Raw genomic sequence first — 24,751 nt, 5'->3', positions numbered from 1 at the left:
ACAACTCAAGCCCACTCCTAAAATACTGGTTCTTTACTGTAACTTTATGGTAAAGACAAATTTCACTGAGTTGCGGTTTGTTTTCGATTAACCTATATCAGGGTAAGATAAGAAAGCTGGCCTCCTATCCTAAGAAACTGTTAACAAAAGAGCATCTGTAGGCACTTAATGTCTTTGCAGACAGGCTAATGGATTTCAATTAAAAGTCAGATATTGTCAGAATGCATAAAAACACAAGTCCTAACTACAGACTATCTCCAGAAGACAATTTATGCATAAAGACAAGTAGAGAGAAAACGAATGGAAAAAGGTAATAAAAACAATAAGCATGAGCAGACTGCATGTAGAAACTATCAGTATCATATAACCAGGCTTCAAGATAAAGATTCAGAGGTATGTTTCATAATAACAGAAGGTCACATTCATCAAGAAGACACAGCAGTAACAGATGGCTCAAAGCTTACTAAGAGTTTCAGACATTAAGAAAAAATGGACAGAGTTAAAGGGGGGAAAGAGACAACGCTACAGTTCCAGTCAAAGATTTATTTCCAGCAATCGAAAGAACTGGATAAAAAGCTCTTTATATCTCTACTCAAAGATGGTATCAAAAATGCCTTCAGCAACCATGGGCTGGGCTGGGCTGGCGCTGCGGCGTAGTGGGAACGCCGCTGCCTGCAGTGCCAGCATCCCAGATGGGAGCATCCTGGCTGCTCCTCTTCCAATCCGGCTTTCTGCTATGGCCTGGGAAAGCAGTGGAAAATTCCTTGGGCACCTGCACCCATGTGGGAGACCCGGATGAAGCTCCTAGCTTCAGCTTGGCCCAGCGCTGGCTGTTGTGACTCAGCGGATGGAACCTCTCTCTCACTCTCTGTCTCTCCTTCTATCTTTGGAAATTAGTAAATCTTAAAAAAAAAAAGACGAAGCCACGGAAGGATCCATCCTGGGACTGGAGCCACACCCTGTGCCGTTACCTCATTGGCTGCAGCTGCCATAGGAGTTGGATGGTTGACGGCATCACCCAGTGCAATGGCTAAGCGGAGATCCTTTTGAATATATTTCAGGTAGAAATCAGGCTTAAAGTTTCCTTGTAGGATATCTGAGGAGAGAAAGCCAGTGACCAGAAGGAATCCAAGGACCCTAGATAAAGGTTACATGCAGCAAGCAGCTCAGAGTTTCACACCCAGCGTTTCCTAATAGCATAAGCCTTTTGATTCCTCCTGCACCTTCCAACATTCAAGAAAAGGGAGGTCCCAGCCTACATCTACAAATCTCATCAGCATGCCTCTGGACCTCCTCTGACCAGGGGCTTGGACTACCCAGAGGAGGACATCTTTCCCACATAATGAATCCCTGGGAAGGAACGGACAACTGCCTAATCCAGTTCCCCAGCTCTCATCAAAAAGCAGCAGCAAGAAGAGAGGCCGAAGTCCACTTACTTTGGCACTTCTGGTCCAGGAAAATGCTGGCCAGCTGTCCCTGATTGAGGATGTCTAAGAGTGTCTGTTGTGACTGGCCTGTCACCTGGGCCAGGGTCAGTCCCTCAGCAATGGTGGCCATGAAGCTCCCCTGGACCATGTTCACAATCAGCATCATCTTGGCTGCGTTGCCAACTTCACCTGTGCAGGGCAGATTGTCATATCTTGAGAATCTCACCGGCTGGGCCTCTTCTGCCCACCCTCACCCCTGCTCAGACCCACCTCTGCACTGAGGGGAGCCCCATTCACCTGCCCCCGACAGAACTGGCTCTTCCTCCTTCCAGGCACTGACTGTGCAAGCCAAAGGAAACCTTCCCAGGGGGCTCCCGGCAGAGGCCGAGTGAGATGGACGCTGTCAGCAGTGTGGGGGTGTGGCCCCCCAGCCTCCAGGCCTGATGTGGCCCAACGGGTGGGCAGGCATGTTACCTAGGAAGAAGGAGGTCTTCCCCATCGCCTGGAAGCAGCTGCTGCAGTCCTCGTACAAGCCCCTGTCTCCGGCTGCTAAGATCACCAACATCCCATCATTAGACAGCTGCTGGTTCCCTGAGACTGGGGCCTCCAGAAAGCGGCCCCCCCTGGACACAATCACCTGGAAGGCAAAGTCACAGCTCTGGAGGCCTTGCTTCTCACAGGGCTCTCCAGGCAGGGAGAGGAGTGCAGAGGAGGCAGGGCGCAGCTTCTCATCACACCTCCCAGAACCACAGAGGTGCAAGCCTTACGTACTGAGGTCTCAAAGCCAACATCTGCATTAAGGATGGACATGGTGAAGTCAGACAGGTTTTCCTCCAACTACCCAGGAGCCATGTGGCAGTAATGAGAGCAGCTGCAGCCACACACAGGCTCCCACTTACTCTCAATGTCTTACAAAGACCAAAGTCTAGGCCAAGCACAATGCTTAGCCAAACAGACCTTGGCTCTGGGCACTGCCTGGCCCTAACGTCTTCCACACTAAGAACATGGGTCATAAAGTCACTGCTCCTTGACATGGGCCCAGATGCTTGGGAGGAAGAACACTCGGCTGGTGCCAACTGCAGGCAGCTGTTTATACCAAACAGGACAAGCTGCCAGCCCGGAGTGCTTCTCACTGTAAGGTCACCAGCCACAGGACCTGATCCCCACACCCAGATCTACAGTGACCTCTCATGACAGTTCAGACCAGCTGCAGCTTTGAAGGTGGACAGTAAAACAGGCCAGTGACTCTCCTTTGCTTTCTCTGGCTTTCACTTGAGTAACTGAACTGCCCACACTTCTGCGTGCTCAGTCTTGGTGGTCTTGTGCTCCAACTGGACAGCCAGCCTGGATAAGGCTACTACCTGGGCCAGCTCGGTGACTGTGTCGGCGTCCACTGTTGACATGTCCACGTAGCACTTCCCCGGGCGGATCCCTTGCAGCACACCGCTGGGGCCCAGCACCAGCTGTGGGGATACAAGGAGAAGCAATAGCCCAGGCTCCCAGCTAGGTACTCCGGAGCCCCCAGGGTCTTGCGATCAAAATCCTGTTGCTTTTGGGCTCATTTCCCGGTTAGGAGTTAACGACTAAGGCTGAAAAGGAAAGAGCCATTAAACACGCAAGGGGTAGAACAGCATTTTCAGCATGCTCCTGCTGATCTGTAACTGCCCCCACCCAGGAAAGGACAAAACCTCAGTATTTTTGGGGGATTCTCTGGATATATGTAGATTAAATGGGTGACACTGCCCTTGAACTTTGAAACACACACACACGGGACAGCAAACAGGAGCTTTGTGCAGGAACCAGTCACACTTAGTCCCAGTGCTCCAATTCAACAAGAACAGAGGAAGCCCAGACTTCAAGCCACTTGTTGTTCTGACTTCAAGGAAGTCTGTATTCAATTTATGCAGCGGGAGATGGCCCCAGATACGGAATCAGCCCCTCACCCACCAGGGACAAAGATTCCACAGGAGTGGAGGAGAGGAGGGGAGACGGAGAGGAGGGGATCCTTACGTCCTTGGCTGCCTTAGGATCTGACACACAGGCGAAAGTGATGTCACAAGTTGAAACAACTTCAGCGGGGGTTCTTCCCAGGCGGGCCCCCTCCTGGATGAACAAATCACACTGCAAAAGTCACAGATCCTCCTGTGAGCTCAGGATGTGCAGAGCAAGCACCCCAGGGAGGCCTGAGACTGTGGCTCAGTCCTCCGGCCAGCCTCCCTGGGCACCAGAGCTGCAGCTCTGACTTCTGGAGGGATGTGCACGGGATGTCTTGCGTTTTGTACCCCTGGTGCCTAGAACAACGTGCTACTTCATGGGAAGCACAAAACAAGTGTCTCCCTGGTGGTTAAGACAGTCTGCTTTCATCTTTAATTGTAAATGACACCAACAAACACCTTTAGGCACGACTTTATGGTTTGAATTTCAGTCTCCATAAGTAGGTTCCAAAGGATATTTTTAAGCTCATATATTAATATGATATAAACAAAAGACTTTCTAATGAGGCTGTGTCAATTTACAATGGTCATCAGTGAGCTCTCACATCACCAGCACTGACAGAAAATTTAAAAACCTGATAATTTAACCAACCCAAAATACCAACATTTTGGCTGACATATTTGGACTACTACTGATGACTGAACCATTTTTATATCTTGGTTTACATTCCCTCTTTTGTGGACTATTTTTTTGGTCTCAGAATTATCAAACTGTATCAAACAAGTGCTTTATCCTTTCTCCATCATATTTGCTGCGAGTACTTCTAGATGGTATTTCCTTCAATTTTATTTTTTTTGTTGTAGGCAATTACCATAAAAAAATCAAACTTTTCTTTAGTGAATTTCACTCCTAGGCTTAGAAAAATCTCCATCAATATTTAATTTCACTTTCTATCCACTGGTTCACTCCCCAAATGCCTGCAACATCTGGGGCGAGCTGGATCAAAGTTGGGAGCCAGGAACGCAGTCCATGTCTCCCACGCGGGTGGTAGGAACCCAGCCACTTGAGCCAACTCTACTGCCTGCCAGGATCCACATTTGTGGGAAGCTGGAGCCAGGAACTGAATCCAGGCACGCCCATGTGGGATGCAGGCATCGTAACAGGCAGGCCACGCGCCTGCTCCTCAGTGGGACGTCCCAGGAGCACCTCGCTGTGCACACACGGGATCCCTTCCGATGCACGCTCCGCTACACCACCCTCGAGAGGGCGGTTCCTTTTAACCTCCCTCCTTCTGGTGCATCTTGGATGAGAATGAGCCCTTCTGAGAGCTGACCACGCAGACACGGGATTCCCTTCCAGGCACACATGGGACCACAGCCCTAGGCTGACAGCTCCAGAACTGGAGCTGCTGTTGTGATGCGGTGGGACAGGCCATCTCCCGCAACACCAGCATCCCACGTGGGCACCAGCTCGAGTGACTGCTCCGCTTCCGATCCAGCTCCTTGCTAATGTGCCTGGAAAGCAGTGCTTAGGCCCCTGCTCTCCATGTGGGCGTTCCGGATGGAGTTCCTGGCTCCTGGCTTCGGCTTGGCTCAGCCCTGGCTATTGTGGCCATTTGAGGAGTGAACCAGTGGATAGAAGATGCTCTAACTGCACCTTTCAAATAGATAAACAAACAAACATTACAAACAAAACAAAAAATTTTAAGAACTTCTGAACTGTCCAATATGGCACACAATCCAATACAGTAGTCACTAGCCACAAGGCTAAATGAAATAGAAGAAAAATTCAGTTCTTCAGTTGTACTAGCCACATTTCAAGTGTTCGACAACCAAACACGACTACTGGCCCCACCCTGGCCAGCACAGAGGTAGTCTATCTCCAAGGCCCCTGAATGCGGACTCTGAGGCACAGTCCCGTGCAGGGCCACTCCGACACTCAAAGGCAGGGCAGCCATGCAACACGGCGATGCAGCAGACCCAGTCACATGCTCGATATGAATGGCATCTGCTGCATATGTAAAAAACGCAGTAGGAACATGTATGCACATATATGTAAGTATACACGGGAGTACAAAAACTCAATAGGAACTATCTTCAGTAATGGCAGGGATGGGGATGTTTCCCATTTTATACAAAACATAAAAATTGGGGGTTGGTGCTGTGGCGCAGTCGGTGGGGCCGCCGCATGCAGTGCCGGCATCCCACACGGGTGCCCGTTCGAGTCCTGGCTGCTCCATTTCTGATCCAGCCCTCTGCTGTGGTCTGGGAAAGCAGCAGAATATGACCCAAGTGCTTGGGCCCCTAGGGGACCTGCAGGAAGCTTCTGGCTCCTGGCTTCGATCAGCGCAGCTCTGGCTGTTGCAGCCAACTGGGGAGTGAACCAGTAGATGGAAGGCCTCTCTCTCCCTGCCTCTCTTTCTCTCTCTGTGTAACTGTGTCTTTCAAATAAATAAATAAATTGCATGTATTTGTGAGGTACTATGTGATTCTTTGTTATATATTCAAGTTGTATAATGTCCAACCAGAGTAAATTTGTTTATCCTTTTAAGTACTTAACATTTCTTTATAACTCCTGGGTATTTTTAGTTTTTGTAATAACTCCCTAAGCCTCTGTGTCAACTTCTCCACCAGCTGGACTGGGAGCTTGGCTTCTCCTACTTTACTGCATGCAGAGACAACAGGAAGTGGTTTTACTCTTCATTACTCCACACTCCAGAGGCCTAAAAGGCACCAACCCTAGGGGGCTTACTTTTTCGGCAGTCCGGTTCCAGACAGTCACTGTGTGACCCATTTTTAGTAAGTTGGAGACGATGCCACTTCCCATGAGTCCAAGGCCCAAAAATCCTATCCTGAAATAGACAGAGATTGATCAGTTCAAGGTGGAGTGGGAGGGACCGGGTGAGGATGTGTCCTTCCTCCTGTACCTGAGCCTTGCCCCCACAAAGAAACCTGGGAAGGGGACCTGAGATGGCCCCAAGCCCCGGCAGTGTGGTAAGCCAGGGGTCTTGTGATAAGGCACTGACACTGACAGTGTCTTCTTTTACTGTGTGTGTCTAAGCGTGTCCCTAAACGTAAACAGGCGTTTCTAAACCCTCAACTGCCAGAGAAAAGTAGACATGGTACAGTTCTGAGCAAGTCTTCCAAATCTGGTCCCCTTACTGCTGGGACAGAGGGTTTGTGCTAACAATTCTTTATGGTGAGAAAGCAGACACTGGTCCCCAGCCCTTGAAATCATTTCCTGACCAGCTCCCCAGAGAGCCGGGCTTTCAGATGCCACTTTAAAGCGTGTCATGATCCATGAAAGCCATGGGAGCTGCTTCCTCTACTATAGGAATCAGGGTCAGTTTTCATCCCCTGCTGACTCAGGCCTCCTGGCTCTCACCTTTGCCCTTTCAGTTTCTCTGTTGTCGGTAGGGTTGGGGCTTTTTCCACCCTCTTCAAGGCTAAGTCCTTTACCCCAGTACACAGATTCTTCCTCTATGCCTGCCTCTCCTGTAGCAGCCCATCGCAGTCCTTCTGTGACACACTCTGCTGACCCGCACTTCCCCAGGCTGCTCCTTCCTGCACCCCAGAAACTCGGGAGCTGGCTGCTACCACTGCTATTTTCATGAAATTTTTGCCTCGTCCCAATGTCTTTGCTGGTTCTCGCACTTCTTTCTCTCTCCCTGAATGGGACAATGGACAAAGCCTCCTTCTTCGTTTCTGAATACATCTGGTTGTTTTCAAATCAAGTTTCCTCCCCAAGCCCTAGACATCCTCTGCTGCTTCTGTACTTTGACCTACACTGACCCTTCTGCATTGTGGGTCTTTGGGAATCACATGCGCATCACCTTTGCAGACAGTCTCCACTCAGCCATGTCTGGGACACAACACTTAGTGTCCCCTTGGGGTCACACGCCCCCACCCTACAGAACCTGAGTCCCAGGAACCTTCTGACCAGAGTCTTACTTTTTGTCTGTGGGCGTGATGCTGCCATTCACAGCTGTGCTGTCTGCTGCCTGGATAGAGGTGGATCCAGTTTCCTAGGGATAGGAAGCACAAATCGTCAAGGTAGCCTGCCCAGCTAAGGCGCTCAGTGACAGGCACAACAGGGAGGCATGGACACCTAACATACCTCTTCACATATTTTCAACTTCTTTGTGATTGCCTGGTAACAGACAGCTGGCTAAGAAAGAGGGAGGGAAAAGACTGCTCATTAAATTGAATGTTTATCTGGTATTCATTTCAGTTTCCCTAAAAGACTAGGCCTAAAGTGATATTAACATTAAACACTTACTTGTGTAATTTTACTGAACTCCAAATACAGTGGAATGTTAACGTGTATTAGCTCATTCAGTTCTCTGTGTAACTATACAATGTTCTCCTGCTGACCATGACACTGAGAACCAGAGACCTAAAGTCACACACAGTCCCAGAGCTGGTCAGTGTGCCTGGGCGGGTACCCTGTCACAACTGCTACCGGGTGCTGCCATGGTACAGCCTAATCCATGGCCTCAAGGTGCCAGAAACCATCTCCTGCGCATCTGCAGGGCTGGACACTGTTTTGACCAGCGAGTCACAGCGTGTCTGCCACGTCTGCGGCTCCTTCATGAGTGCCAGCCACTCATGCTGTCTGGCTGTTGCTCTTAATTCCAAAGGCAACCGTGAATGTCTCAACCAACCACACATTTGGCTGCGTTTTCAAAGCTTTTTACTTCTTTGTTTCTGGGTATTTGTATCTCGATGCCTAGTTCACAAGTCAGTCTGCACTGGGACCCTGTAGCTCGATGCTCTGGGCACTGCGCAGGCCCAGTGTGACTCCTGCAGCTGGCAGGGTGTGGTCCTGCCGGAGCAGCGCCTCCTCTCAGGCCAGCCTCCGAAAATGATCAAGAGCCTTAAAGAGCAATCCGCCGGGGCCGGCGCTGTGGCAGAGCGGGTAAAGCTGCCACCTGCAGTGCCGGCATTTCTTATGGGCACTGGTTCAAGTCCCAGCTAGTCCACTTCTTTTATTTTTAAGATTTTTTTTGACAGGCAGAGTAGACAGTAAGAGAGAAAGAGACAAAGGTCTTCCTTTTGCTGCTGGTTCACGGTGGCTGGCGTGCTGTGGCTGGCACACCACGCTGATCCGAAGCCGGGAGCCAGGTGCTTCTCCTAGTCTCCCAGGCGGGTGCAGGGTCCAAGCACTTGGGCCATCCTCCACTGCACTCCCGGGCCACAGCAGAGAGCTGGCCTGGAAGAGGGGCAACCGGGACAGAATCCGGCGCCCAGACCGGGATTAGAATCTGGTGTGCCGGTGCCGCAGGCAGAGGATTAGCCTATTGAGCCGCAGCGCCAGCCTGCTCCACTTCTGATCCAGCTCTCTGCTATGTCCTGGGAAAGCAGTAGAAGATGGCCCAAGTCTTTGGGCCCCTGCACCCATGTGGGAGATCCAGAAGAAGCTCTTGGCTCCCGGCTTCAGATCGGCACAGCTCGAGCCGTTGTGGCCAACTGGGGAGTGAACCAGCGCATGGACGATGGAAGACCTCTCTCTCTGTCTCTCCTTCTCTCTGTGTAACTCTGACTTTCAAATAAATAAATAAAAAAAAAGAGCAACCTACCTTCTCTGTCTGGCTCAGCAGGAAGTGATGGAAATGAGGATCTGCGTCTTTAACGGGCTGAAACCAGAAAATGATTAAATAAAACAAGTTATTTTCCACCAGAGGTCACTTCCTTCTGCCTTGTAACTGGATTCTCCTTTAGATGAACACCTCGGAGATTCTTTTACATCTGTCTGGAAACTTTTCCCAGGCTTGGCCTAGTGTCTTATAAACAACCCCTGCTCCAGTGAGAGGAAAACTGGCTTCAAGTGGAAGAAAACACAAGTTTCTGACAGGTTGGTGAACAAGTCATTTCGGCAGCACTATGAGGAAATGCTAAAAGCACACTGCTATTTCTGTGACTCAGCAGTCACCGGCACTTCAGGAGACTTAGCAGACTAAGCGTCTCACCTCTCAGGGTTCTGCTCTAATTTTAGGGTTTGGCCTACTGTAGCCACTCCCAGACCTGTGAGGATCAGCACTAACAGAGCACTGGGGTGGGGAGGCCAAGCACTGCAGAGCTTCAGAGACATCTAGCAATAGGTGCAGCCATGTGCAGGCCACATAGCCCAGCAACTAAACATGCACGCCCTCACGTATGGATGGGGCCTTATACAGTATTACAGGAAGTCAGCTTGTGGCATGATCTCACTGTCTGAAGAGCAATCCTGGGCTCGGCAGCAGAAAGCATGCCCAGGTGTCCAGTCACGGATTATGGCAAGAGGACACCAAGGTCGGGGGCCCTTACATCCAGCAACAGCACTGACCCCAGAGTAGGGAGACCTTCACTTTTCAGCCTCATAGGATTCTGCACTGTTTTTGCAGTAAGACAGACACAAATGCCATCCACATGAAAAGGGGAAAAGGAAGGGGATCACACAGTAATGCCAGGAAGCCAGCTCTGCCACAGCAGTCTGTCCTGCCCGCAGGAGAGCCGTTTACCTCGCTCACAGTCGGCTGCCATTTAAACGCGGCCATCGGTCCAGCCATCATCCCCTTCACGGTACTAGACTCGGGGATGGTGAGATCCTACAGAGGGAGAGGCAGAGCATCAAGACACTTTGCTTCCTTTCAACCCTGAACTAAAGCCCCAGCATGAGCCGTGCTCTACGTGGGCGCTCGGGCCAGCCCCTGGGAAGGCTGTGAGGGCCGTCCCTTGGGAGACAGAGCATGATCTCAAACACAGCAACTCCCTCCCCTCACCACCAAGTGAGCGTTCCTTCTCCACTCTTGCAACAAAAAGCTGTGGCCTCACACCTAACTTCCTAAGGATGGAGGGAATCAGAGAGCCCCCCGTGGTCTGCAGTGAGAAAACTTCTCACCGTAACAACACCTGGGGCAGTCAGCACCTGCGTGCCCTGTGCCCTGTGCAGGCTGATGCAAGTGGAAGACCTGGTGCGGTCGAGTGGCTCCTCCTCCCCACAGCCCGGCCCACACTGTCCCTGAGCAAAGTGTCATCGGTCCTCTGAGCAAACCCTCTGGTCCTTTGCTACATGTCACCCACCCATGCTTCCTCTTTGCTCTGTTTTGGACATCTACTTGGAGTTTGCACAGGCCCCACCCAATTCTTGACTTGGCCTGCCCAAACTGTTCCTCCTGCACTCTTCCCAATCTTAGACGATCCCACCAAGCATCCTTGGGCCCTCTCTCTCCTAATCCAGCAGCAGCAGCTGCAGCTTTACATTTAGGCATCTAGGCAACCCGTTCTCACCATCCCTGCTACCAACACCCAAGTTCAGGCCACCACCACCTGACACCTGGAGAGTCAACGATAAATCTTCCAGCTTCCATTCTGGAAACCCTACATTCTAGCCACTAGGAAGCAGCCAAAGTGGTCTTCTAAAAAGTCAAGACAGATGCTTTCCTGCCAAACTCCGGCCTCCATCACACACGGTGAAGCGGAAGCTTTATTTTCATGGCCAACAGGGAGAAGGGTCCTACAAGGTTCTGCAGTCCCACGCTAATCTCTGACCCACGTCCTCTTTCTTCTCCCTCACTACTCTTCAGCTCACCGGCACCCCATGGCCCCCCGCCTGACTCTAAGCACACCGGGGCCTCGCAGCTGGCTCACAAGCTCCCTCCAGGTCTCTGGGGAAACGTCACTCCTTCAGAGCTGCCCTAAGTCTGCAGAAGTTGACGTGCTACAGACATGATGCAAATGCTCCTGCGGGGCTTGCTGTGTGCCAGACCGTGCTATCAGGAGCACTATTTCACACGGGCAGGCTCCTGAAATCCCAGTATCGCATGACACAGAACTGCGACATCTCCACTTCAGAGAAGAGAAGCCCACGCACTGAGAGCCGAGGTGCCCTCGTCACAGAACTACTCACTGGTGCTCAGACGGAATTCAGACTCCGGGAATCTGGCCCCAGGACTAAGTAATTTTAAGTATGTTTAAGGAAAGAACTGCGTCAATTTTGCCTACTTTGTACGCCATGCTGAGAACTGTGCCTGACTTTAAGTCAGGGTTCAATATTTATTGAAGAACTGAGCACATTTCTTTCGCAAGGGGCCCTGTCTGTCCTTACTGCTGCTTTATGCCTAGATACCTGCTGTGGCCAGGGGCAGCAAGATGTCCTAGACAAAGCAGCCCTAGAGACCTGCCAAGGGTGACAACGACAATGGGAAAAGGAGGCCACGGCTCTTGGTCCAGCACCAAAGAAAGGCTTGACTCCCAAACCGCTGCTCTCTGAGCAAGTGCGGAATGTCAGCCTGACCACGCTACTTCTTTCCCTCAGAGCGGTGCTCTCAGCTCAGGACCAGGGAAGAAGAGCCCCAGAGAGAGGGCTTGAGTGTGCCGCTGGGAATGGCTCTCGCAGGACAGTCTGGACACAAACCCAGTCTTGATCTTCCTGCATGTAACACACCTCTGCGATCAAGGTCAGCCCTTGGCGTTAATCCTCCCGGGGCAGGAGATTACGCCTGGAATGGTGCTGGCTGGGGCCCTGCCTCTTATCAGCCTGTGCTACTGCTCACTGTTTCTGAGAGGATCTTACCAGCCAGGTGACGGTTACTATGGTGACAGTCTCACACACACACACACACACACACACACCCCACAGACTACGTTAGCTCATGAGATGCACCCAAATTCCAGAGCTCAAACTTCCGGTGAGTCTGACGCTGCTGGGCTGAAGTAGCTGTGTCTGGCGCAGACGCCCTGTGCTCCCCTGAGGACATCTCCGTCACTTCGGGCAGAAAGGACCCGTGAGGGTCAACAGCAGACAGAGCTCTCGCACTGAGACCCAGCTGGACGTTACTGCCCCTCAAGTTCCTAACTCAGATGCCAGGGCAGGCTGCTTCTGGCTGGGAGCCTGTGAGGAAAGGTCCCAGTGGGGCTACCCTGAGGGCTTGCCTGGCTCTCACGGCACAGCGGGCTCCCGCCCGTGAAACAAGTGCAGGCACACCAAGCGCCCAGGGCACCGCAGGCAGAGTTCTCAATGCTTTGCCTGAGTTCCTCATTTAATTTTCACAACAAACTTCCAGACACACATGATTTATTACCCCAGCAGTCAGATGAGAAAACCAAAGTGAAGGTACTTGGCCAAGGTTATACAGTTGTAGCAAGCCATGGGGTCATCGGTCCCATCTCTCCTTAGCACTTCTCTTCATCCGAAAAGCTGTTTCTCTCAACAGGAGTTGTTGAGATGCTTGGCCTAAGATGTCAGGCAGTATGAATTTGGAAAAAGGGTAAAATCCAACAGCCCAGATTCCTTCAGGATCCCTAGGAGATAACTGAGAAGCCACAGCCCTGCAGGGCTCCCCATGCACTGTAGCTGGCAGTCCGCGTACACCTTCTCTGCCCCTGGGCTCACAGCTACCCGGGGAGGGCACCACCTCCACACTCGCTGTCATCTGCTCCCCCAATCTAAGGTTACTTAACAGGGAGAAGGGCCTTCTCTAACCCACAACAGCAATCCACAGGCTCAATCTAGCTCAGAGTTCTTCCTTTAAAAACAAACAAACAAACAAAACAAAAAACCCCACAACTATAAATGTTATAGCCTCCAAGCTTCTGCTACCTTTCCCTGGTGCTACCACAGACCACCATTGACTTCAGAATTCTCCTTCCCAGGCTTCTAAGGCTGGACCCCCATTCTGCAGCACACAGGAGATTCACATTTGCACTGACTGTCTCACCGGGCTCTGCCTCCTGCCTCCAGACCACGGCATTCTCTGTGGAGCAGCCTTTGGCTTCTCTTGTCTTCTCCTCACTTCACAAGACCAACTCACCGTCTCAAGACTCCAGCCTCTTTCCTGCAGTCACTTCCCAGGGCTACGTTTCCAGTCCTGAGACAGCCCCAAGGCTCCAGCCTGCTGAGGCCTCACCTAATATTTGTCACATTCAAAACAGCACGGGCCCTCCTTCCTGGAAAGCCAGCTCCACTTCCTGGCTCCTCTGCCTCTGAGAGAAAGCCACTGCCATGTCCCCTTGGTGAGGACGAGCCTGAACTCATCTTTTCCCTTCTCATTCATCCTCTACTGAATCAGGTGCCATGCCTCACATACGTCCTTTCAATATCTGCTTTCACTCCCTACGAATACGCACCTGGGTTTAGATTTCTACTTGGCTTAGAGCCATTTTTCTCTGCCCCCCACGACTCCTAAGGCACAGCTGGGAGTACACTGACACCTTGACACCCAGCTCAAAGAGTGCCATGGGCCCCATTGACTCTAGGGCTGGGCCTCCACTCTGAAGCAGACCCAGGCCCCTGGGCCTCCACAGTTCAGTGGCAGCCTACCTTTCTCTACCTGCACCAAGAATACCCACACCAGCACCAGGCCTGGGGTGGGCAGCACCGCCATCTCTGGGACACCCTTCCTTCCCTCTTGGCACGGCATTTCCTCAGCTGGCCTTTGCATGCCGGCTCAGGTGTGCCTACCTCATGCCAGCACCCCGGCCATGTCTCGTCTCCTGGTCAGAATTCTTTAGGGCAGCACTCGGCACAGGACTCTAGGCCCACTCTGTAACTGGAAGCATCTCGTACAGCTCAGCTCTAGTTATACAAAGGGACGTCACTCATCCCCGAAGCTGCAGGGAGAAAACCAACCTTCTCATCCTTTGGGGGCCGACCCCGCTTCCGGGGACTTTGCTCTTGGGCTCTTTTCAGGGGGGATTTGGAGCCTCTCTCTGCAGAGCCTGAAGACACCCTCTTCTTTCCTTCTCCCATGTTCTTCTTCACCTTCCCTTCAGACAGGCTAAGTTTGCGCTTCTCATCACCTGAGTTTGGCCTACTTCTTTCCTCACTGGAATTACGCCGATTCTTGTCATCAGCAGAACTGTGGGATGAGGTCTGAAAGTTTAATAATAATAATGATGACTACCACAACAGCTGTCGCAGCCACCACCACTGACACAGGCCACACGCTGCCATAGGCTCTTGATGGGCATCATTCTCTCAACAGTCCTAGCAAACAGGTTCTGCTGTCACCCTCCACTTACGCTGGGGAAAGCAGACTAAAAAAACAAAAATCAAGTCACTTGTCCGAGGTCCCAAAGCTAAGAGATGGGACCTGAACCCAGGCAGGGAATGTATATCAGTGGGTGTGCTCCTCATCTCTGCGCCGTAAGACAGAAACGGCCTGTGCTGTGTTCAAAAGCTGAGCTACTTCTCCTGATCCAAGCCACGCTCCTAAAGGCAATAACCTGACCCAGAACAGTGAGCCGCATGCATGGGGTTCCAGGTGATGAGCACAGTGCTGCTGCCTCAGAACTGAAGCAGCTCTCTCCAGGAGCATGTCGTAATGGTTCTGGGTTCGGTAACACTTAATCTGCTAGCTACTACGCAGAAGTAATGGGTCTGGTGTCAGCAAAAGAAGCCCTCTGTCTCTCACCTGGTCTTTCCCCTTGGCTCTCCTGAGGAACTCTTCCACGGCATCCACAGCCTGTTGGAACCGCTTGCCCTTGTTAATCTTGATCATCTCCTCCTTGTGAGCATGATATGGCTTGAGCTGCTCCACTTTGATCCAAGCACTACCAGAAAACAAAGGAAGGGTATGATCCACGCTGCCCAACAGTGCCCAGGACCTCTCCAGCACACTGTGCCCACTGGGTTCAACTAGACTTTGAAATAGGCCTGATATTTTTGCAAAACGTGTTTTCACCCATCCCTAACTCCTGCGCCTATGGCATATTTTCTTGAAACAAGTTAGGCACAAGCACCACAAACCAGAGCACTCCTGCAGGGAGATCACGGTGCCACAGGCTGCTTATCCCACTCTCGTTACCAGCTTTTCATGCCCAGCCACAGACACCCTGCACTTGCTCAGGGCAGAAGAAACCCGGGGGTGCTCTCCCACTCTCCCCACGCAACACAAAAGGCCCCACAGCGATCCCTGGCAAGCAGGGTGCCTGCAGCATCACCTACCAAGGCAGGATTCCTTGCAAGGAGACACTTGTTGTGTGCCAACAATGCGAGTCACGTTTACCATCTGCCCATCACCTGAGACCTGACACTGTTACCAGAGCTGAAGAGTGCAGTATCTTCAAACACCCATCTTAGAGATACCTGCAGCCACTAAGCCTCTGTCTGCTCATAAACGATGGTATCCATGGCTACCAAGCCACACAAAACATGGAGCACACAGCTTGGAACAGGAGCAACAATCACGAAAGGAGACCCTTCAAAGTGAGATTCACCTTGAGAACTGTAGGTAGAATACTGAAGTCTGATTCCTATAGACGAAGTGTTAACACATGAAAATGAAAAAAGCAGTGCGTTATCATTCTGGCCTGAACAAATCTGCCACACTGGCTTCCTGTGGTTCTCCTAAATGCCGTTCAGCTTACAGAATCCAAGCGTAAAAGAGGATTTTACAGGCTTGGTGAGGTAGCCATTAATTTATGCATGTTTTACAACCTTCAGAAAAAGTGGATCAGGTTAAGGATACAGAAACTGGGCTACCTCACTAACTTAAGGTTCTCTTCTGTAGAGAAAGCTAGAGAATGTTCACTAATAATAGCAAAATTGCTAACCTCTGTACACAAAAATAATGCTACCAACCCATTCCTACAGCCTGTCCTCGGGGTGCTGCACTACCACGGGCAGCGGTTGATGAGAAGTCTGTCCCAGCATGACACTTCAGCACTGTCATCCTGCGAAAGCAAGACAGTAGACCAGGAGTGGAAGGAGGACCCCAGCCAGCACTGCTCTCTCTGGCACAGACCAGGAGTGGAAGGAGGACCCCAGCACTGCTCTCTCTGGCACAGAGCTGCAACCAGACAGCTTTCTAGTTACCATTCAGCTGCAAGTTTGAAATGAGAGCCAATGAATCCAATCTATAGGTAGAAAAAGTGGAATGGAAGCTGGACTCTGTAGTTCCCAGCAAACATAGCACTGAACTGGCTCCTCTGCCTCCCCTTGCCCTTACAGGAATTCCAAAGACGGACTGAACAATCTAAGGCCAAGGCAGGCTGGCCAGAAAGCCATACTATCTGGCGCTCAGACACAACGTACGCGGTGTCAGGGATGGAGCTTAAAGAGCCACAGCCCTCAGACCTGGTGTCTGCTTGCTGGGAGCTGAGACCCGCGTTCATTTCCAGCGGAAGAGCAGCAACGTGGTTTCTATAAAGCCTCCTGTGCGGGACAGGCGCCTCGTGGGTCACTGACCCCTGCCTCTGCTCCCAGCCTCACACGAGCACTGACTCAGGGAATGGAAAGGCGAGGATGCCTGTGGAGGAAGTGCCAATAAATCAACACCTATTTTTTTGCTGACGCATTTTAACTGGATTACTGATTTCTGCCAGAAGGAACAGACAGCCAAAATTCCATTCACCCTCCAGATAGGAATTTGAGATACTAACATGAAATTTTCCTCTCTATAACCACTTCTGTAATGTTACAACAGGTTGCTAAGTGAACCAGACAGTACAAATATGACTTTAAAAGGATAAATGCATGAAACCTTAATCTACTTAAGAAACTGACCTACTATCACATCAGAAACACCAACTCACTAGAGCCCTAGGAAAATTATCTTTTGAAAGCAAACCAAATTTAAATCACTTTGGCTATCTGAATAGAATTTCTCCTCTAAAAGCTAAACTGCAAAACCCTCCATTTCTATTAATTTACTTGAGGGAGTCAGAGGGGGGAAGGAGAAGGGAGAGCATGAATGAGAGTGTGCTCCCACCTGAGAGTTCAGTCCCCAGATGCCTGCAATGGGGGAGCCAGGAACTCAATGCAGGTCTCCCACTGGGCTGGCAGGAACCCAATCACTTGAGCCAAGAGCAGTGCCTACCAGTGTCTGCCATCAGCAGGAAGCCAGGGACTGAACCCAGGCACCTGGAGGTGGGACATGGGCAATCTAACTGGAGTCTTAACCACTAGGACAAACCTCTCCCCTTAAAGCCCTCAGTCTTCTCCACCCTGTGGAAGCGTATCAGCTGGGCCTGGAATGCAACTGGTGCTAAATAAATAATCCCTGGGGCTATACTGCAGGTCCAACTAGTGTGTGGAAAGGTGCCAGAATGTTCAGCTTTGTAGGCTGCTGCTCCTGTTGGGTTTTAAGTGAAACTTGTCTCTTCCCTTGCTAGCAGCTGTAACCTGTGGTTCTCTCATCCCCCAAGACCCAGATGGAGCTGACCTTTTTAGTCTATTTTGCCAAGGGCTATCAAGTCAGAAAATCGAAACTTACTCAAGTTTTGTCTAAAGTAAGAGGCTTTGCTTTTATGTCCAGTGCAGCTGGTCTGTGGTAGTAAATGCTTAAGAGCAAGCTGACTGGCAGTCATGGAGCTCACTACGGAGAACATGGAAGGTACCGAAGGTATTTGGCTAAGTGGAAGAGAACAAGATGGACATCAGCAGTGTGGCAGTACACCGCCGCTGGCGCAACGGTAAGGAGAAAGTAAACTATGACTTCTAGATTACGCATCACTATGCATGGATTATCTCACCTCTCGATAATGTCACCTCTGCAGGGACACACAAGAACCTAGTCTGAGTGGCTGAGGGATGGCAATGAATCGAACTGCTTTTGTTGTTTTCAGCCTCATTTTTGTTTCTGGAACCACAACATGTACTATTTTTAAAAACAACCAATCAGGCCGGCGCCGCGGCTCACTAGGCTAATCCTCCGCCTAGCGGCGCTGGCACACTGGGTTCTAGTCCCGGTTGGGGCGCCGGATTCTGTCCCGGTTGCCCCTCTTCCAGGCCAGCTCTCTGCTGTGGCCAGGGAGTGCAGTGGAGGATGGCCCAGGTGCTTGGGCCCTGCACCCCATGGGAGACCAGGAAAAGCACCTGGCTCCTGGCTCCTGCCATTGGATCAGTGCGGTGCGCTGGCCGCAGCGCGCTGGCCGCGGTGGCCATTGGAGGGTGAACCAACGGCAAAGGAAGACCTTTCTCTCTGTCTCTCTCACTGTCCACTCTGCCTGTTAAAAAAACAAAAAAACAAAAAACAAAAAACAACCAATCAGTTCACTAAAGGCCTCTGTCACAGAACATGGGTTATTTCAACTTCCCAGAGAATTCTGACCATGACTTCGTGGTGTGTAGGCTTGCTCTGAGGCCTAGCTCTTGCCTAGTTGTTGGGGTAAAGGCACCTGTAACACAGCCATCCACAGCAAACTGACCCTGTATTCTGGTATACTTTCCACACAGTCTCTTCATCTGCAAATACAAAAGCCACTCTGGGATCAGTCCATTAAAGATTAATTCTAACACACATTTCAGGGGCTAGCACTGTGGCGTAATGGGCTAAGCCTCTGCCTGCAGCTCCAGAATGCCATATGGGTGCTGGTTTGGGTCCCAGCTACCCTTCTTCCGAATGGCCTGGAAAAGCAGTAGAAGATGGCTGAAGTGCTTGGGCCCTGAGCATCCGTGTGGGACAACCAGAAGAAGCTCTTGGCTCCTGGCTCCTGATTGGTTCAGCTGCTGCCATTGTGGCCATCAGGGGAGTGAACCAGCAGATAGCAGATCTTTCTCTCTGTTTCTTCCTCTCTCTACCTCACAAATAAATAAAATCTTAAGAACAACAACAACAACAACAAAAAAACACATTTCAGAGGTCGGTGCTATGGCACAGCGGGTTAAAGCCCCAGCCTGCAGTGCCAGCATCCCATATGGGTGCTACTTCAAGTCCTGGCTACTTCCGATCTAGATCCCTGTTAATGTGCCTGGGAAAGTAGCAGAGGATGGCCGAAGTCCTTGGGCCCCTGTACCCTTGTGAGAGATCTGGAAGAAGCTCCTGGCTCCTGGCTTCAGATCGGCCCAGTTCTGGTAGTTATGGCCATTTGGGGAGTAAACCAGCAGATGGAAGACCTCTCTCTCCCCGTGTCTCTACCTCTGCTTGTAACTCTATCTTTCAAATAAATAAAAAATCTTACCAAAAGGGGGGGGGGGGCAGCGGCACTGTGGCACAGCGGATAAAGCTGCTGCCTACAGTGCCAGCATTCCATATGGGCATTAGTTCGAGTCCTGACTGCTCCACTTCTGATCCAGCGCTCTGCTATGGCCTGGGAAAGCAGTGGAAGATGCCTAAGTGCTTGGGCCCCTGCACCCGCCTGGGAGACCCGGAAGAAGCTCCCGGCTTGGGATCAGCTCAGCTCTGGCTGTTGTGGCCATCTGGGGAGTGAAGCAGTGGATGGAAGACTGACTGACTGACTGACTGACTCTCTCTCTGCCTCGCCTTTCAAATAAATAAACAGCCCTTTCCCCCTTCTTTTTCCTCCCAGCCCATGATCCTGCTGCCTCCGTGCCTTCGGGGCACATGGCCTTTGGGCCGCCTGCTCTATGCTTCCCCGCCTCCATGTTCCTCCATGTCGCTGGCTCCTGGTGCTCGGTACGAATCCAGATCTCCCTTTCTCTCTTAGATATGGCCCTCACTCTCCTATGCATTTCTCTCACTGAATAAAAAGCTTAAAACCTAAATAAATAAACCTAAAAAAAAAACACATTTCAAAAACTTCCACACTCTGATCTGCTTTTCCCTTAAATGAAAATCATACAGGGCCAGCACTGTGGCATTGTGGGTAAAGCCGCTGCCTGCAGTGCCGGCATCCCATATGGGCGCTGGTTCCAGTCCTAGCTGCTCTACTTCCAATCCAACTCTCTGCTATGGCCTGGGAAAGCAGTAGAAGATGGCCCAAGTCCTTAGGTTTCTGCACTCATGTAGAAGACCTAGATGAAGCTCCTGGCTCCAGCCTGAACCAGCCCCAGAAGTTGGGGCCATTTGGGGAGCGAACCAGTGGATGAAATATCTCTATCTCTCCCTATCTCCGCAACTGTGCCTTTCAAACAAATAAAATAAATCTTTAAGAAATACGTGCTTGTATGTATAAAAAATATGAGAAGTTGTGGGTTTCAGAGGTGTTATAGGTCCATGTCTAAACTATTCAGAAATGAAGACACTGGAAAACATACATGTGTGATACACACACACAAATGAAGAACTCCTCAGTTAATTTCAAGCAAGGATTACCTTACGTTACCTTACAGGCACCAAGACTTACAGGGAAGATAAACGCAGACTTTGTTTCCAAACTTGACAACATTCCCAACTGCTGGAGGACGCCTTGAGCTGTGCTGCCTATGTCAACTTGGCCAGCCACTTCTTTCTGGGCCAGTTCCCACAATTCCACTGCATAACACCTGCTCCTGGAGCCTATAGCATCAGCCACAAAGGGAGACATCAGTAGGACAGGAGACATTAACCAAGGCTCTCTAGGAGAGCCACTCCCATCCCTGGCACAGAGACATTGCTGTCTCAGTCCAACACCTGGAACAGTGGCCCTCACTATCCACTTGGCTCAATTTTCTAAGTATTACATGGTGTGGGATGTATATTTATAGGGAAAGTGAGTCAGTCAGGCACACAGCAGATTCCTCTACAAGAGTTTTACCACTGACTGGGACCACTGACACCCAGTCAGACCTGGCCCACCTTAGATACACCTGAATGTCAGCAACACCTACCGCCGGACTCTTCAACAGCTTATCACTTAAATCCATAAATGCCTGGCCTCCCAGTTTCCTCATCTGTGAAAAACTAAGAATCAGATCAATGACCCTATCCATTTCCTGAAGGAGCTTCCATGATGATCAGTGAAGATCGCTACTCCAGGCCGGTGCCATGGCTCAATAGGCTAATCCTCCACCTTGCAGCGCCGGCACACCGGGTTCTAGTCCTGGTCAGGGCGCCGGATTCTGTCCCGGTTGCCCCTCTTCCAGGCCAGCTCTCTGCTGTGGCCCAGGAGTGCAGTGGAGGATGGCCCAGGTGCTTGGGCCCTGCATTCCATGGGAGACCAGGAGAAGCACCTGGCTCCTGCCTTCGGATCAGTGCGGTGCACCGGCCACGGCGGCCATTGGAGGGTGAACCAACAGCAAAGGGAAGACCTTTCTTTCTCTCTCTCTCTCTCACTGTCCACTCTGCCTGTCACCAAAATAAATAAATAAATAAATAAAAAACTGCTACTCTTAGGCAGTCATTTACAATCCACTCACTGTTTGTCCACAGTGTTCTTTGAGTCGGTTGTTTCTGGTGGATTCAGAGCACCTGTAAACTAAACAAATACTCCTTCCATTGTGCCATCAACAGACAACGATGAAACTTTGAAACCCCGAGCTTTATCTCTGCTGTTATGGGCAACCGCTACTGACCAGTCCTATCCAAGGTGGACCCTAATGCACCTGACACTTAGTCTTTGATGGCACTAGTAAAGCTATCCGGAAGTCATTTTTCTCTTTGTATTCTTTTTTTAAAAGATTTATTTATTTATTTGAAAGGCAGAGTTACAGAGAGGCAGAGGCAGAGAGAGAGAGAAAGAGAAGTCTTCCGTCTGCTGGTTCACTTCCCAAATGGCCGCAACAGCCAGAGCTGAGCTGAGCTGATCCGAGGCCAGGAGCTGCTTCTTGGTCTCCCACATGGGTGCAGGGACCGAAGTGCTGGGACCATCTTCTATGGCTTTGCTAGGCCATAGCAGGGAGCTGGAGCAGAAGTGGGGCAGCTGGGACTCGAATCAGTGCCCATATGGGATGCTGGCACTGCAGGTGCAGCCTTACCGCTATGCCACGGCATTGGTCACTCTTTGTATTTCTATGAAAACACCTCATCAAGCATCTGTATGCAATTTTACCTCGGCCACTTGGCTCAGAACTGAGCCCAGCTATCTTGTTAATTCCTTCCCTCACCAGGAAGCCCTGATTAGGCAGGTCTGGCCCTCTTTTCCTAACAGAGGGACTGAAAAACAGTTTGTTAGGGAAGGAGAAAGAGGGGAAAAAGAAATTAGGTTTTTAGAAAATTTGAGTCCCTGTACATCTTGTCATAAGGGACTACTATTTTTACTCTTGGATAAAGCTTTTTGCTAACATAAAAAAAAATTGTAACTACATGTATCTATTCCTTATTCAGTTTTCAAACTGAACATCCCTGGGGCCGGCACTGTGGCATAGTGGGTTAAAGCCCTGGCCTGCGGTGCTGACATCCCATATGGGCACTGGGTCGAGTCCCGGCTGCTCTACTTCCGATCCAGTTCCCTGCTATGGGCTGTGAATGCAGTAGAAGATGGCCCAAGTCTTTGGGCCCTTGAACCCATGTGGGAGGCCAGGAAGAAGCTCCTGGCTCCTGGCTTTGGATCAGCCCAGCTCCGGCTGTCGTTACAGCCATTTAGGGAGTGAAACAACAGATGGAAGACCTCTCTCTCTGTGTCTCTGCCTCTCTGTAACTCTTCCAAATAATTAAATAAAAATCTTAAACAAAACCAAAACACTGAACATCCCTGACTCAATCCTGTATTCCTCAGGACTAGCCCTATCTACCACTGGTTAGAGTCAGTAACTAAAGGAGTGCCCGTCCCTCGATGTGCCAAGCTCACACGTGTCTCTCCTGGATGTCAAATGGTAAAGAGAGATTTACCACTTACGGTCTGTCCTTCATAATGTGCTTCTCATCCCTAGAAAACCGTCTTGAATGCATTTCTCACAGGGCTTCTCATGCTTGTCCTAAACACAGTCCCACAGGGCTCCGCTTAGTGCCCTCACAGAACTAGCTACTCAAGGCCACTCACTGTTTCAGATTCTGATCACACATTTTCAGTCTCTGCTTTTCCCCAGTTAGAGTCCCACTTTTTGTCTGACAAGGTCTCCTTTTCTAGGCCCTGACTAGTTCTGCCCAATCCCTTTGGAAGCATAAGCCAAACAAGAACTAAACAAGTTATTTTGTATTCAAAACCTTTTTGGTCAAAAGAACATAACTGGCTGACATCCTTAGGAATCTCCAACTCTTGAGTCCTCTCTTTTGAAACAAACTCCACACTTGCCTCCTTCACCCCATGGACACAGTGTGTCTGTCTCTCTCAGGCTTTCCTTAATTAAAAGTACTTGCTTCTTGGGGCTGCGGCCTGCAGTGCCAGCATCCCATATGGGCGCTGGTTAGAGTCCTGGCTGCTCCACTTTTATTTTTTAAGATTTATTTTATTTATTTGAAAGTCAGAATTACACAGAGTGAAAAGGAGAGGCAGAGAGAGAGAGAAAGAGAGGTCTTCCATCCACTGGTTCACTCCCTAATTGGCTGCAGCGGCCGGAGCTACACCGATATGAAGCCAGGAGCCAGGAGCCAGAAGCTTCTTCCAGGTCTCCCACGCGGGTGCAGGGGCCCAAGCACTTGGACCATCTTCTACTGCTTTCCCAGGCCATAGCAGACAGCTGCTCCACTTCTGATCCAGCTCTCTGCTATGGCCTGGGAAAGCAGTAGAAGATGGCCCAAGTCCTTGGGCCCCTGCACCCGCGTGAAAAGATCTGGAAGAAGCTGCTGGTTCCTGGCTTTGAATCGGCTTCGCTCTGGCCGTTGTGGCCATCTGGGGAGTGAGCCAGTGGATGGAGAACCTCTCTCTGTCTCTGCCTTTCAAACAAATATGAAACTTGCTTCTTACCAGTGCTCTTCCTCTCTTGGCACAGATTTATACCGACTTAATATTTGAGGAACACCTGTCGTACGCCAACCCACACCAAACCTAACTGACGCTACCTTCCCTTCATAACCATGAGGAAGGAGGCATCATCTCCTGACGCAAAAGAGGACCCGGAGGCTAAGAAAGGTGACACAGCTTGCCCAGGTCTTAGAGCTGGTGGAAGCGGTATCAGAATGCACGTCAGACCCGTAACAGATAACACACACACAGTTCTTTCCCAGAAGTAATTTTCTGCCATCGGTCGATCTGGAGAGCTTACCTTCGTATAACAAAAAGGTACTGAAGGGATCACTAAGGCAGCACCCTGCTTTGTTCCTAAGTTAACTACCCACCCCCAAAAGCCCCACGGTGACTTAATTTTTAACAGTTTATGTGGAACTTTTATCAAAGGAATTTAGAAGGTTTAAACACATCGTATCCAGTAGTTGTTCCCACTGGCTTGCTTGTGAACCCCACCTATAGTCAGTTAATTAGAAGTCACACCCCCACAACTGCCTCCAGGTTCCATGGATAGGTCACTGGCTTTTTCTGTTTGCCTGGCTGAGCGCTGAAATGGACTCAACTCCGATTTTCGTCACCCTGTTTCTAGGAACTCTTATAGGCAGGGAGCAGAGTTCACACCTTTTAGCATTAAAAACATTTATCAAAGACTTTGAGGCCTCTGTAACCTGGCCGAGCTGCCATTTTGTTTCAGGCTTGTGTAATTCTTCATCTAGACAACCAAGCTTGGGCCAACCACACTGCCTCTGTTATGGCCAAGCACCAGCGACTCTCCCTTCCCACGACACCCAGCTGAACAGCACGCTCGCTGCCAGGAGCAGCCCTGCCTCATCCTTCCTCCCCGTCCAGAGCAGGACTCACGGTCTAGCGCTTCCACTAGCCTTCCTGGACCTCCCGCTTCTCCATGGACCGCTCCTGCTTCTAGAG

The 24,751-nt window shown here is 50.6% G+C and overlaps 1 protein-coding gene across 15 annotated transcripts in view; it reads right to left on the bottom strand.

Annotated features, from left to right (window-relative positions):
- Window positions 1-24,751, bottom strand: part of GLYR1 (glyoxylate reductase 1 homolog) — a 34,615-nt gene that overhangs the window by 6,648 nt on the left and 3,216 nt on the right. For 3 of the 15 annotated variants that reach the window (XM_002722266.5, XM_070063995.1, XM_051836144.2), the window contains 12 exons: window positions 14,755-14,893; window positions 13,971-14,213; window positions 9,862-9,948; window positions 8,941-8,997; window positions 7,479-7,529; window positions 7,313-7,386; window positions 6,114-6,213; window positions 3,438-3,548; window positions 2,789-2,890; window positions 1,902-2,064; window positions 1,437-1,616; window positions 972-1,096 (listed from right to left, as the gene is read on the bottom strand). In XM_002722266.5, coding sequence (XP_002722312.1) covers window positions 972-1,096; window positions 1,437-1,616; window positions 1,902-2,064; window positions 2,789-2,890; window positions 3,438-3,548; window positions 6,114-6,213; window positions 7,313-7,386; window positions 7,479-7,529; window positions 8,941-8,997; window positions 9,862-9,948; window positions 13,971-14,213; window positions 14,755-14,893 — 1,432 coding nt within the window. Of the gene's footprint in view, window positions 1-971; window positions 1,097-1,436; window positions 1,617-1,901; window positions 2,065-2,788; window positions 2,891-3,437; window positions 3,549-6,113; window positions 6,214-7,312; window positions 7,387-7,478; window positions 7,530-8,940; window positions 8,998-9,861; window positions 9,949-13,970; window positions 14,214-14,754; window positions 14,894-15,287; window positions 23,356-24,751 lie in introns of those variants that run through there. The other 12 variants (XM_051836143.2, XM_070063999.1, XM_070064001.1 and 9 more) reach the window with 8 other exon arrangements.

Source organism: Oryctolagus cuniculus, chromosome 19 (genome assembly GCF_964237555.1).
Source record: "Oryctolagus cuniculus chromosome 19, mOryCun1.1, whole genome shotgun sequence".
Lineage (NCBI taxonomy): Eukaryota > Metazoa > Chordata > Mammalia > Lagomorpha > Leporidae > Oryctolagus > Oryctolagus cuniculus.
This window is presented reverse-complemented; position numbering and strand designations above follow the sequence as displayed.